The sequence below is a fragment of the Daphnia pulicaria genome, chromosome 4 (assembly GCF_021234035.1).
Source record: "Daphnia pulicaria isolate SC F1-1A chromosome 4, SC_F0-13Bv2, whole genome shotgun sequence".
Lineage (NCBI taxonomy): Eukaryota > Metazoa > Arthropoda > Branchiopoda > Diplostraca > Daphniidae > Daphnia > Daphnia pulicaria.
This window is the reverse complement of record NC_060916.1, coordinates 9,938,245-9,952,384: the sequence shown is the minus strand read 5'-3', so window position 1 is coordinate 9,952,384 and position 14,140 is coordinate 9,938,245. Positions and strand designations below refer to the sequence as shown.

At 43.4% G+C, this 14,140-nt stretch overlaps 1 protein-coding gene across 2 annotated transcripts in view; it reads left to right on the top strand.

Moving 5' to 3' along the window:
• Nucleotides 1–14,117, top strand: part of LOC124338602 (thrombospondin type-1 domain-containing protein 7A-like) — a 29,990-nt gene extending 15,873 nt beyond the window's left edge. The window contains exons 2-22 of one of the 2 annotated variants that reach the window (XM_046792690.1): nt 200–361; nt 976–1,135; nt 2,003–2,132; nt 2,959–3,128; nt 4,277–4,525; nt 5,841–6,052; nt 6,331–6,578; nt 7,941–8,661; nt 9,341–9,550; nt 9,765–9,966; nt 10,226–10,361; nt 10,951–11,120; nt 11,273–11,417; nt 11,520–11,761; nt 11,887–12,017; nt 12,087–12,232; nt 12,521–12,668; nt 13,033–13,137; nt 13,262–13,307; nt 13,381–13,425; nt 13,491–14,117. In XM_046792690.1, the coding sequence (XP_046648646.1) occupies nt 265–361; nt 976–1,135; nt 2,003–2,132; nt 2,959–3,128; nt 4,277–4,525; nt 5,841–6,052; nt 6,331–6,578; nt 7,941–8,661; nt 9,341–9,550; nt 9,765–9,966; nt 10,226–10,361; nt 10,951–11,120; nt 11,273–11,417; nt 11,520–11,761; nt 11,887–12,017; nt 12,087–12,232; nt 12,521–12,668; nt 13,033–13,137; nt 13,262–13,307; nt 13,381–13,425; nt 13,491–13,599 (3,822 nt within the window). In that variant the 5' untranslated portion in view covers nt 200–264 and the 3' untranslated portion in view covers nt 13,600–14,117. Of the gene's footprint in view, nt 1–199; nt 362–975; nt 1,136–2,002; nt 2,133–2,958; nt 3,129–4,276; nt 4,526–5,840; nt 6,053–6,327; nt 6,579–7,940; nt 8,662–9,340; nt 9,551–9,764; nt 9,967–10,225; nt 10,362–10,950; nt 11,121–11,272; nt 11,418–11,519; nt 11,762–11,886; nt 12,018–12,086; nt 12,233–12,520; nt 12,669–13,032; nt 13,138–13,261; nt 13,308–13,380; nt 13,426–13,490 lie in introns of both variants that reach the window. The other variant, XM_046792689.1, reaches the window with a different exon arrangement.
• The last annotated feature ends 23 nt before the right edge of the window (nt 14,118–14,140 follow it).

The window sequence follows — 14,140 nt, the reverse complement described above, 5'->3', positions numbered from 1 at the left end:
CTATACTCGCAGATTTGGAGGCTCTAAAACGCAGCCAATACGTATTATATCGATCGTAATCTCAATCATTTGAAAGGACGTACATGGCTGGCTTATTTATTTTTTTAAATCAATAGAATTATTCTAAATGCATTTCACACATAGCTCTTTATTGATTGATTCTTATGCTTATTTTGTTCATTTGAAATGTATACTTTAGAGTTCAGTTTGGCTGGTTGTGGAAGCCATGCACCTGTGAGCCGTCGTCGCCCCACACAGCCAATCATGTCGCAGGATCATCTCGTTACCTCTCTGTTGCTGCTTCTAGGGCTGACATGCTGGATCGTAACGGGTCGGCCGGACGTTGGAATTCACACTCAAGGTATGCTAACTATAAGATTCTGACTTCACTAATCCCATTTTCTAAAAAACAAAAAACAAAAAACAAAAAAACCAACGGCTTGAGTGGCTTAAATTTCAAGGAAACAAATAATTAATAGTAAAGAAACAAAAACGTCACTGCGAGCTTATTATGTAACGAAGTGAAGAAAAAAAACCCCGGAGTCTCCTTATATAATTGGATGAAGCATTAGAAGCCCAACAGACACTCGAATGCGACGTTCTTTGTCCGATTCGACTGTAGTTTGACTCGACGTCTAACGAGCAGTTGGCTCTCATCTCTGTCGAATTTCCCAACTTGTAGAACGTCGTACTCACAGCATGCATGCCAGTATAAGTTGTGACCTGTCGAGTCAATAGACCTTTGGTGAGATCCGACAAAAGCGGACAAAAGTCGGTCGACAGTTCATGTATTTATGAAAATCCGCGCTGTTCGGCGGTTGGGTTGCGTGAAATGGCGTGCCGTTCTCTTTTTGTTTTTCAATTCAATTTGGTGGTTTATATTCTCGACTCGCTTGTTTATGCACATATCCTATCCGCTGCTCTTTGATGTTTGACATTCACTGACGCTCTACTTGACTGTACTTCTGTTTAAAGTCTTAGGCGAATGGCACACGACGTCGTGGGAGTCTTGTGAGCCGGAGAAAGTTTTCCAAGCGGTGAACGACAGCGCCAGTCGGATCATCACGCCGACCGTCGGTCTTCAACGACGAACGCTGACCTGCATTTCGGCCAACGCTTCCGTCCTTCCGCCCAGGTTTGCGACTACTTTTCATTCGTTTTCCTGTTAAATATTCACAATGCCGGCCCCTGCAATAAGAGAAAAAACAACCCAGTCTTTTATTTGGTGTCTCTGCTCGTTTAATACAGTTAACAACCTTTGCACAGGTGACACCGCATCAAATGAAATATTCCCCAGACACGCCGCGCGCGTTTTAGCCTTTAGCTGAGTAAATTTTATGGCCCACCAAGTGCAGTGCTGCGCCAGAAATGGTTTCCTTGCTGTAAAAAGTCGTAACGAGTGCTGTGCCTTTTTGTGTTGTGTTGGTGGAAATCTGGAACGAGCGTGTGCCAGTGGCGCACTAAGAGTCTCTCGCCTCTCCCTTGTCAACTTATCCGAAAGTTAATACAAGAGAAAACGTGAAATACAAAAAATCCGACAAAATTGCCCTTTGACAGCTCTATCGATCCAACATTCGAGCATATACATACATGGCATGCAGCACCGTGCAGGTATATACGACACCTTATAAATGGAACCAGCGGCACGACATCCATGAGAGAGTAGAATTCCGGAATCCATATTTTTCCAACTGACAAAAACGACATGGCAATGGCGACTGTTTGTTCTATTCTTTTCATTGGAAGAAAAGTAAAGCAAACACGTCCGCTAAAAATGGGTCGCTGCATTTCCTTCCGCCGGCAACTCCAACGGAATAGTAGTGTTGCTCTTTCAGGCGATTCTACGTAACATACTATATGATTCTTCGTTCTATATAATTCATTACCCCGACTACGCCCAGGGCGACAGATAAAAAATAGTCTCATTCGACATTTGTGACGAGGTTTTCTTTTCTTTTCTTTTTTTTTTTCTGTTTGGATTTATTTATGTAATACGAACCAGTTGGTGCGGAGATACGAGCCAGCCGCAGCCGCAGCAGCACCGGCGCTGCATTGTAGCGCAACCTTGCCGAGTGGCTGATTGGTCTCCGTGGGAAACACTGCAGCAGGGCTGCCGAGGAGACGACGACCAGGTAACCGCCTCTGCGCTGCGCTTTTTTACTTGGAGTCGGAAATAAGAGGAAAGAAAACGTGGCTTAAAAATGATTCGTTTACCTTTTACTGAGCAATTCAACAGACTCTAAAATAATAAAAAACCCTGCACATTTTATGGGGAGACAAATTTTTTTTTTCTATTTTGAAATTGTGCTGCCAGGGAATTGTTTTCGGTTGTCGGCCTATTTATTGCATATTCCGGCGAGCAGGAGGATCTCCTTTCCAAATGAGATTATAAGCCGGAGAGCTTATAAGCGGAGAAATGATTCAACAGAATTCGGAGCACATACGCATTTCGAATGTGAGATCAATGACGACATTAATACCAAACAGGCTCATCAATTGTCGTCACAGCGAGCGGCCGCGTCTCTCTCCTCGTCGCTTGGTTGCCTGATTAAAGACGTGTACGTCGTACCTCGTCGTTTCTCCTGCCATCGAGATTGTGATGGGTTGTATCAAGGAGGACGAAATTTACACAAGGCTGGAGGGAGACAGAGAGAGTAGCGATGATCAAAGATTTCTGTTTCATGCCCAACATCGTTCGGCACACCCCAGCATCTAGCTAGTAATCCCGTGTAATATGATACTTCGTAGTACGATGTCATGTGCCAATTTAGGCTTAGTTACATCATCGTCGACAACACAGGTTGTCTCCGCATCAAAGCAGATCCAGCTGAAAGAGACGGACCTGCTTTTTTAGAGAATAAATTACTTTCATGTAAAATTGAAGTCGGCAACATTTGCCATCAACTTGATACCGGTAGTTGATACAGCATTAAAGTGACATAATTGCGGCCTTTGCAGGTAATACCGGAAATTCGGAGTCGTCAGAGACGAATCGTTGAAGCACCACTCGTCCCGACAAGGATCCGCACGGCGGACTCGAGTCGGTGGCAGTCGGAGAGCGAGTGCCCTCCGTGGGAGGAGAAGGTTTTTATCGACCGACCCTCACAATTGCCTCTTTGCAATCAAAGGTATTATCTGTCCTCTTTTTTCTTTCTCATTCCACGCTTCGTTTCTCCCTTTCGCTCTTCATCCAACACTCAATCCTCTTTGCTTTTCCTTCATCTCAACTTTTGCCTCCCGCCCTCTCCTTGTAGACTTTGACTCCCCCCGACCAGTATAAAAAGAAGCTAGAGAACTTTTTTTCTTTTTTTTCTATCTCTCGTTCTTCTAAGCTCTTGCGTGTTTTTATTGTTTCTTTTAAATTTTGCTACAAAAACACTATCGATCTGGGCCAATGCAAAAGACAAAAGATTTGTTTTTATTTTGCGATTGCACATGCAGCCACGCTTTGAAGTTTCTGGAACAGATTAAAAATTTAATATGTTTTAGAGCATTTTGAAGGATGGTATACATCGGATAGTGCTGTCTCTTGATATCTTTTTCTTATTTCTATGGGAAATGAAAGAAGAAACCACGAGAAAATGAGAGAAATAAATAAATAGAGACAAGGTCAGCACGACGGTACCCTATCCGTCAACATGCCTTTAGAAAGCAGATTACATTTTAATTTTTAAATCCTATTCGAGAAAATGCTGGGCGTAATTCAATAGTTATAAGTTCAAACGTTGCATTTTTATTGGATCAGACAATCAATCAATCAGTTTTCTGTCTGGCCTTTTTAAAATATATCTGAAATTCGGGGTCGTTCAGATCGTGAAATTTGACGATTCCAATCTGCCGATCACTGTGACGATCTGAGTGAGCGCACCAATAAAAGAAACTGATTTTTTTTATCGAAATTTATTTGCAATCAATATTCCTCAATTTATTGTGACTGTAAGAGTTTATTGTCAATCGAAAGCGATACAAAATCGATCGTTTTTTTTCGAGTACAGGCAAAAGTAATCAGAAGGGTGGGATCGAAACAGGAAAAAATAAATCAAATAAATCGCGCACAACTCAGCTGAAATCACAAATGTTACAAAAATAAATAATGCCACCGTATGAACTAATGTCAAGATCAAGATACTGTACAATATTGCTTTAATTTATTTACCACAAGTTTTTCTTGATTTATACGAAAGAAAAGTAGTATGTCGGTATATGACACAAGTAGAAATGAAAAAAAGTAGCTCAGCAGTTGGATATTGAGTTTGGGCAACTTTAAAATATTCAGGTACAAGTGGCAGCCGTCACCTTGGAGTGCGTGTCGAGCCAATTCTCCCATCTCGCCCGCCATCCGTGTGGACACAGGCCCGAATGCAGCCTTAACCTCAGCTAACCCTCCGCTGACATCTTCGTCGTCATCTCAAATCTGCGGCGGTGGCATCCAGATGCGTGGTCTGACTTGTCTCCGTTTGAGCGACTCTCGGCCCGTCAACTTTCGACTCTGCCGGGCACTCACTCTCCTACCCACCGTTCAACAGTGAGTATCGATAATTCGATATATATTGAATATACTAGTATATACTGCCTGTGTGTGAAGCCTGTGTTGGTGCCAAATGCTTGTTGGAGAGAAGCAAACACAAGAGCATTGCAAAACTTTTCAGAAAGTTTCCAGCTCAGAGTTTGACAAATTTCAAGCGCACTTTCAACGTATGTTTGTTGGATTTCTTTTGCAAATATAGTACGTACTACATGACGGACTCTTTTCATCCTCTTTTTCAAACATATATTGCATTGCGGAAAATATATATCTCGCTGTAATGCATGTTTGAAACGAAACGACGAAACGGCGTATTTCGATACAAGAACAGGAGAGTCGTCTAGTCTATTTTTGTAAGCGGAAAAGCAAGTTGTATGATCCGGTGCGGATGCAAGTGCTTTGAGGATCAATGAAAGACTATCTCTGCCTGCTCCGTACGTCTCTTCTCCCTCTTATTTCGTTCTCACTGTTTTGTGTGCGCTCATCGTCAGACAATCCAATAATCCCTTTGCTCTATTCTCCCGTTTCTTTCCTTTTCCTATTTTTCTTTTGTTTTTGGTTTGGTTTTTTTCCCCCCTTTCTCCTTTATTCTTTGCTTCTGCATGTTCTCCTTTTTGTTGGCTATAGCTGGAAAAGTGCCCGGATATGTATACCGAATCTACTTTTTTTGTTGTTTCCCTCCCGCACCCCCCTATACTTTCTAGTTCAGTTTCTTTCCTTTTTTTTTTTTTACTTTTTTCTTTCTCATCTAAATCCTTCTTGTTTTCCTTGCTTTCTCCCTCCGAAAACACGAAAAAACAAACAGAAATCCTTCCCTATATATAGACTTATACTATTTTTCTCATCGTTTCTCTTTAAATTTGATACCCACCGTACTCCACTTCACCCAGTGTTCAGTACGTCCGTGTAAACAGTGAAGAATACACATAGTCATATATACAACCAAGTAGCTATATGAAGCAAACTTAAGTCAACATTAAGGCAGGCTAGAATATAGACTTTGGACGCCCAAATAAATCTGTAGTGACATGTTTCTACGATCATCTTCGTTTTCTCCGAAATTCGTCGGAACCATTGACTAACCTATCTATAGCACGGACCTGTGTGTGTTACGTAAACAAGTCAAAAATAATCCAACGATATCGTGAAAGATGCCGAAAATAAATAATAAGGAAGGAGCAACACTGATGGACGATTGTGTACTTTTAGCAAACTTAACGATGTTAGAGCATTTTGATAATCATGACTGCTTCGCTGATGAATGAATTACTACATTCCTGTTTTTCTGTGTTATGTGTGCCACTTTTCCGTTTAGCTGCGAGATCCCATGCGATTCTGATTGCCAAGTGAGCGAATGGTCGCCCTGGTCGTCGTGCATGGCGGCCGCTTGTGTCGGAAACATCAACCCACCTGGTCTTTCGCCATCGCCATCAGTCAGCCACTTGGCGAACGAAGGAGCGACTGGAACAGCGGACAAAGAAGACGAAGGAACAAACCAAAACACAGACACACTCTACTATCGTTTAGGTATTTCTATCATTTATACTTGAAATAAAACGCAAACTGAACAATAGAAAATAAGATGATGAGAAAAAATGGAATAGACTATACACAGTATAGACGACTGGAGTGTTAATAGTCGCATTTCTTATATTTACGCTTATCTAGTTGTTCTCTTTGATGCTTTGATTCGAGTCTGTCGACATGTTTATATGAGTATTAGCGATGTTGTTCACATATTTGTGCGTTATTTGTTTCCAACTCTGTTATTATTATGTGCTGCGTCGGAACTGAATGTCAAGAAGCTGGCAAGACGGATGACAAAGTAGCGAGCGGATACCAGTTTCGTCACCGACGCATCCTGTCCAACGCCAGCGCCGACGGAACTGAATGCCCGGCGCTGAGCCAGCTTCGACGCTGTCACACCGACTGGGGCGATGCCTGCTCCCGCTGGGAGGTTCAGCCGCTTCTGGACACCTGCCATCTGGCCGACAACGCCACCTGCGGACTCGGCTACCACGAGCTCGTCTTTCGATGTCGTCGATACGACGGGGTGAGAGTTAGCTAGCCTACTTTTCATTTTTCCCCCCGTCCAAAAGAAGTTGGAGCCACTCCGCACAACTTTTCGCATATTACATCGTCATCGTCTGTCCATTTCGAGTCGGGAAAAAAAAGCGGAAGAAAAGTCACAAACGTCTCGGAAGATGTTGGCCGCTTTCTCTTTAATGACTTCATTGATGCTAATGTCGCTGTATTCCTTCGCCATGTCCTTTCTCTAACTGCTAGTCTCCACCATCGCAGCTCCGTATGTGGGCGAGTTTCTTTACAACGAAAATAGAAAAGAAGGAGAATAAGAAGAAGAAGGAAAAAAAGCGAAAGAAAAGAAAACGCATCCAATCGCATTACGTCTGATGCATCTCCTAGGATGAAAAGGGACTCGTGCCGTCCGTTTTTCCTTCCATCTATTCTTTTGTGTTAGATATATATATACTACTCGCTTCTGAAACTGCTGATACTGTCGACGGATGTATAGGATATATAAGCTAGACGAGCTGAACTCAACCGAAAACTGGGCCGGACTGCCATGCGTTTTAGACTATTAAGCTGCTCTCTCTCTCTCTCTCTCTCTGCTGTGTGTTGTATATATATATGTTTAGACAGATGGCATCCAACAATTCTCCAGAGAAGTATTGTTGTCACCAGTTTCGTTTTCCTTCTCCTTTTTTTTTAGGGTGTTGTTGTTATTTTTTTTCTTGTCCCAATTACTGGTTATAAAAGAAGAAGAAGAAGAAAAAGGAACAAAAGAAGTAGCGTAATACAAAATTGATAAAGAAAATGGAAAGAAACGAAATAAGAGAGAGAGAGAGAGAGAGAAAAAAAAAAAAACACTCAAATTCTCTTGACAACCCGTCCGGGGACCGAGCAATATAATACACGAGATAGAGAGAACTCTGGAGAGAATGAGAAACGAGCCATCACCAGAATATGTACTAGCTAGCTAGCGAACTGGGGTTCATATATCTCCATTGGGAAACCCTGGTCGAAATGGGGCAAGAGCGAGATAGTAATGCTGCGCAATAGTCCAATAAAAAGAAAGGAGAATGAAGAGTGCCTGTACAGCAGCAGCAGCAGACGATCTGAAACGATCCGGAACATTCAAAGACATCCACAAGGAAAAAAACGACTAACTCCTTGCCATATATAGGGTCCTAGGACTGCTACTTCATTCCGATCCGCTATTTCGACACAATATAATGACATAATACAATACAAAATGCACGGCCGCGTTGAGAGAAAACTGCGAAAGTTGCGAATTTCCTGTACAAGTTGACCCCCCCAGACGCAATCAGGAGCGACTGGTCTAATTGTTGACACGCGGATGTTGTAACCAGCAGCTCTTTTTGCCATATTTTAGGTGACGGTGGATGACGACGAGTGTTCAAACAATACACTGGCGCCATTGGAGCAAGTCGCCTGCACGGTCCAGTGCTCGTCCGACTGTATTCTGTCGCCCTGGTCCGAGTGGACGCCGTGCATTCATCAGGGGCGCAGACGGAGAACTCGCTACGTGGTCGGGCTCCCGCAGCCGGACAGCCAACCTTGTCCGAATCAGCTGATGGAGGAGCAAGTCTGCTCGGTCGAGCAGCAAATGGAACAACTCCGCTGGCCCGTTTTCGGTTGGTGGCCCCTGCCGTGGGGTCCGTGCCAAATGATTGACGCCACATCGTCGTCATGCGGAGCTGGAACGCACACACGCGAAGTCCGCTGCACCAGAGACGACGGACAGCACGTCGACGACGCCCATTGCGCTCTTCTGAGTCGCCCTGAGAGCGTCCGCGTTTGCAATGTGCCGTGCCCGGAAGAGTATCGCTTGTCGGACTGGTCCGAGTGGTCCGAATGCTCCGATCAATCTCAAGATGACGCCATTCAATCGCGAATCCGGGTGGTTCTGCAGCAGCCGGCCAATGCGGCCTCGCCCAGCTTATCGTCGTCGTTCACTTGGCCGCCGCTGGTCGAGAAACGCTCCTGCTACGATTGGCTGGTCCAGCAGGAGCGCATCGGCTGGCAAGTCTCTTCGTGGTCGCCTTGCTACCTGGCAGCCAATGCCAAATGCGGGACTGGAATATCCATTCGAAGTATTTCACGTTCACGTTGTTAAGCTCTTCCTGGCAATCTCATTATAGCGTTTGGTTGACGTCCGGGTTTGATACGGAACGTGTCGTCTCGTCGACAAACACACGAAATGCCGGACGTTTCTCTGAAATCCTTTCGATCAACAACGCTAATATTTCACGGATTCTGGTAGCGCGCCAGCAACAGCAGCTTTTGAACCCCTTTGTCGGCTGGCGCGCTTTCCTTATTGCACATTTGATATAACCCGTCGAGCGCTTAATTAAAAGACTCCATCATCATTCAAACGTATATACTAACTGCCCCCAAGGAATTGTTGGTCCAATTCCCCGACTCCCGTTCATCATTTCTCATTCACATTTCTTTCTTTTTTGGCAGTTAACATTTATTTGATTATAGCGGGAAAAGTAATGACTATAGAGGACCTTGTAGTTTTATAAAAAAATAAGTCCGTAGAAAACATATTTGTGGGGAAATAATTCTAAAGGCAGAAGGCAACCATTTTTTTTTGTAGATTCCATAACTCTTTGTTGAATTTGGTACAAAATAGAAGGTCACCTTCCCGCTTTTCTTTTGTTGAATACGCCCATTTTTACCGTAACACTGAAAAAAAAAAATGTCTAACGAATCACTTTGTTCGTTTTTTTTTTCGTTTTTTTTTTCTTTCTGTTGCTGCGTCGTAAGGTGTCCACTGTCACGACGGTAACAATGTCACCATAGACCCGTCCGTCTGTCTGGCCAAGTTAATGGATGAATATCGCCAGTTGGAGACGTATCGCGAATGCTCCGTTCCTTGTCGACGAGATGGCGATTTGAAAGCGTGCCGACATCAGGATCCGATAGAAACGAGATCACTTTGTCCTCGTAATTGCATCGGAACTCGCAGCACCTCTGGTACGTTGGTCCCATTTATCCATCAAACCCCCTCCGCTATCACTCCGTGTCTTCTCGTTAAACAATTACACCGCGTGTGGATATGTAAGACAAGGAACGTCGACCAACCTAAAGAGTAAAGAGAGTGGGCGTACGGACAAAACGTCCATTGTGTCTCGGTATTTTGGATATTGATGGGCTATAAATAATCAAATATTTGAACGGGGCAATTTAGGGAGTAACGGTGGCGAGTGCGACGACGGTGATGACGACAAAAAATTGACGGAAGATTGTCCCTGTGAGAGAGTCACTCTAGAGCTGGAGGATTGGTCTACCTGCCTGATAGAAGAGGATCACGCGCGTAGTTGCGGACGCGGTAAACAGTACCGCCGACGGAAGTGCATCGTCACAGCCAACGGCCAATTAGCACCACTCCAGTGAGTTGTCTCCTCTGTTTTTCTCAGAATTATTTACATAGACTTTCGCTCGCATGCATAACTTATTCACAAGTTTCCGTCAAAACTTGTTGCATGGCAAAGAATAAAACTGCAAGTTGGAGATTCTGTTTAACGTTGAAGTCTAACTGTATTCTGTTGAGAAATAAAATAAGATAATATTCCTGTTATTATTGATTTAGCGGGTTTTAACTGCAAACTGATTGAATATTTTTCTATTTGATTAATGCTCGAAAATCAGCTGGTGTAATGAAGAAGATTTCGAAACGAGAAGCTGCGACGTTCCTTGCCCAGTCGACTGCCAATTATCTGCTTGGAGTTCATGGACGAATTGCAATTCGACTTGCGGCCCGGGCGTCCAACAGCGTCACAGGAAGGTCCGTCCAGGATATCTTTATTTATTCTTTTCTCTTTTATTTTTTTTTCCGTTTTAGTTTTATGTTTCTCATGACTGCACTGTAGTGGGTTTTTCTACGAGATGGTAAGAATGGACGGTAGTGGGTAGTCGCAATTACACGCTTCTCCGATCTAACTGATAGTAGCACGGGGGGTTATCCAGTGCCAACGCAATCGATAGAACAACAGCACGGAAGTTTGTCAGTTTCCTCGTTTCCTCCTTGGTTCATGCTCATTAATGTTATACTTTGACTTTGGAACCCGTTTTCTCGTGCTGGACGCCCATCAGCTATGCAATTTGAGAAGAAATTAATAAGAGCCGTTGGGAATTTGAACTACGAGTGACAGCTGACATCCGCGAATTTCAGTTGCCATTGTGGATGTGCATGTTCTGATTACGCAACTTTAAATTGGGCAAAGGAAATGTTGAAGGATAATTAGCAAATAGTATGCTTTCCCTACTGCTTTTTACTACTCCTTAATGATATATGTACGTGACCAATGACCCTGCATTAGAACATTATACATCCACTAACGTTAACCCCAACAATATACGAATGTCAATTGCAGATTGAAACCGAAGCCGCCAACGGCGGCAGACCTTGCGGATCGATGGAAGAGACTCAAGCGTGCAACCTTCATTCGTGCGACGCTTATCGGTGGCGAACTTCCGACTGGACCCCTTGTCACTTGGCGTCGGACGAGCGATGCGGCAGCGGTCTCCAAACGCGATACGTCAGGTAACCTACACAATAGTTGCACACATAATAAATCACTAGATACACGACGACCTGCATGTCAAATGACAAGCGAGCAATTGATAAACGTATAGTACGTTGGATATACTCGAATAACTGATCAATCTTCTCTTCTCGGCATGGAAATGGAACAGGTGCGTCAATGTCTTGGAAGACATGGTGGTGGGAGATGCGATTTGCGACGTGGCCAACAAGCCTGCGGCCGAACAATCTTGCCAGATCGCTTGTCCTGGCCACTGCGTCATCAGCTCCTGGTCGTCTTGGTCACCATGCCAACACGTACTGTGATTTCTTTGATTTCTTATTTTCGTATTTATCCAAGAAGTTTGTTGCTAGCCAACTTATCATCATATTAAACTCGTATCATATAATCCACTGCAGTGTCGTGGGGAGAGAAGACGTGAGCGCTCCATCATCAGGAATCCCATTTACAATCACACATGCCCGCCATTGGAGGAGATGGAATCCTGTTCCAATCCGGCTAGCGGCGGTTGCTTTGGTTACGATTGGCAGGTGTCAGAATGGAGTTCTTGTCAACCGCTGGGCGGATCTAATTGTGGCGAAGGCGTCCGCACTCGAATCGCCTCATGCGTCAGATCTGACGGATACATCACTGAGCCTAAGTAAGATTTCAAAGACCAGCACTATATTGTTAAAAATAAATCCCAAAGTGCAGCGCGACAAGGCGTAAACAAACACGATCGTATTAAAACATTTTCAAAAATTCCAACATATTCTCCGTCTGTAGCAATTGCGATTCCCACACCAGACCGGGCTTGACTGAGATGTGGTGCCACGTCGAGTGCCCAATCGATTGCCAAGTCTCTTCGTGGTCGGCATGGGATGATTCCGAATGCGCTCCGTGTGGTCACCATTCAGGTAAATAATTATACATAAAATACTATCAAAGTTGTATTGCATTTAATTTTTTAATGGCTTCAAATGCAGGTTTGCGTTCACGCCACCGCGAGATTCAAATGATTAACAATCAGTTTGGTCGCAGCTGCCCGACCACCATACGCCAACAGCTCTCGTGCCCGTACCAGCCTTGCTACGAATGGCGGCCATCAAACTGGTCTGATTGCTTCCTACAGGTTGGTCATTTTTTTTATTTTACTTGATTATTTTACTACCGTCACTCCGTCAGTCTAGAACCTAAAGTTTAATATTCATCTCTTGTTTGTACGCAAACTTCTTGTAGAATATTTGTTTGTTTAAGGTTGAATATAGTTAATCAAGTTTTAGTAAAAAATTTGATTCAAGAGACCGAGAAGCCGGAACGGGTTAACTTTAATATAAAATATTCAAATGTTTTACTACATGTTAAATTGTTATTTAAAAAAAAAATAATAACGTCCATGTTATCTTCTGAAAACTTTTAGGGGGCGCAATGTGGAACAGGAGTCCGCCGTCAGTTGTCTGAATGCATTCTGGAGGAGACGGGAAAACGAGTTGATCCCGAATTCTGCCGACTCGGTCGTCGACCGCCTCCCTCTCACATGTCCGAATGTAAAGTTCTCTGCACTTTCGGTGAGTTGTTCCTTTTTTTTATTTTTTTGCTATTTCTTTGTTTTTTGTGTGTGTGTGTGTTTTTCTCCATTTCCCGCTCTGGCGTCATTTCTTTTTTCGGTTGTTTATTAAAACTGTGAAAAACAGCAGCGGAGAAGCTGCGCGCGCGTCCATCGTTCTCCGACGCTTGCGCAAGCATTTAAGCAAGCCATTCACATGTTCACACCCCCGTCCATTTTGCTTCCGTTTCGTGACATTCTCTCCTTGACGCCATGTTTTGGCGCCCAGCTTTGTGGCTGCCTGCTGCCCACACCAAGGTGTCTCTCACAACATAATCCTTTGCGTTTGTCTTCTTTTTTGCTGGAACATATCATGGCGGATTCAGAGAAACTGGTTAAAGTGTCAGTCGAAGACACGGCCACCAAGGACAGCGTGAGCAGCATCTTCCCCTCGTCTATTGATGATGACATCAGCGTCCTCTACTATCCAAGTAAGTCAAGAATGACGACGACTTAGCACTTGGCCTACATAGACTTGTGGACCAATACGGTTCATCATGTTTATTGACTATTTTGTCTTTGCTTTATTTGCGATGCTTTAATCCGCGCACATAGACGATGGTGAATTCAACATTTGGATGGTGGCCATGGTCGCCATTGGGTAAGAAACGCAGTTTTCTTTTATTACGTTCACTAAGGTATAATCAAATCAAATAATAATTTGGTTTTTGAAGGTCTTTGTTCCTCGTTTTCGTTGGAGTAACAATTTTTCTTATCTGGTAGGTATCGATACTTCCGCATTTTGTTTTTCTTTTTCATTAATCATTAATTTGATTCCATGTAGTTCGTCGCGAGAGGAATCAAGCGGCTGTAAGCGCAACGTGTCCATGGCGGGACCGCCAAGTGAATTTCGCACCAGAGTCCATCGTGTTAGCAATGCTGGATCTCATTAAACAAGCTAAACATTTATTTATTTATTTTTCATCTGTACCGACCATCTGTTTTTATTATTTGACTTGTTATCATCATTTTATTTTGGGGTGAACTGGGATATTGACGATATAGAATGGTTTGCCAGTCGACCGGTTGTTGAACAGGTCAGTTATACTTGAAGGAAGCAAACAAGAACGAAATGACATTTGCATGTTATTTTCGCTTACTCATGTTTTTTAACCGATTTATGTTGTAAATATTTATCTACTATAAAGAAAAGAGAAAGGAAAAGAGAAGAAACCCCTCGACCCAAAAATTAAAACGAAATCTTATAACAACCAAAATTCATTTCTTGTCTGAAAAATCATAAATAATTATTCAAAAAAACGAGTCTTCTCTTTTTTTTCCCTCTCATTGTTTGTTGGATGTCTAACGTCCTCTATCTCATCTGCTCACATTCATCTACGACTCGTGTCCATTCTCGTGTCAACATCCCCCTCCCTCATTTGGATGTAATACACTCACTTTCTTTCTCTCATTCCCTGACTGAATATTATACAA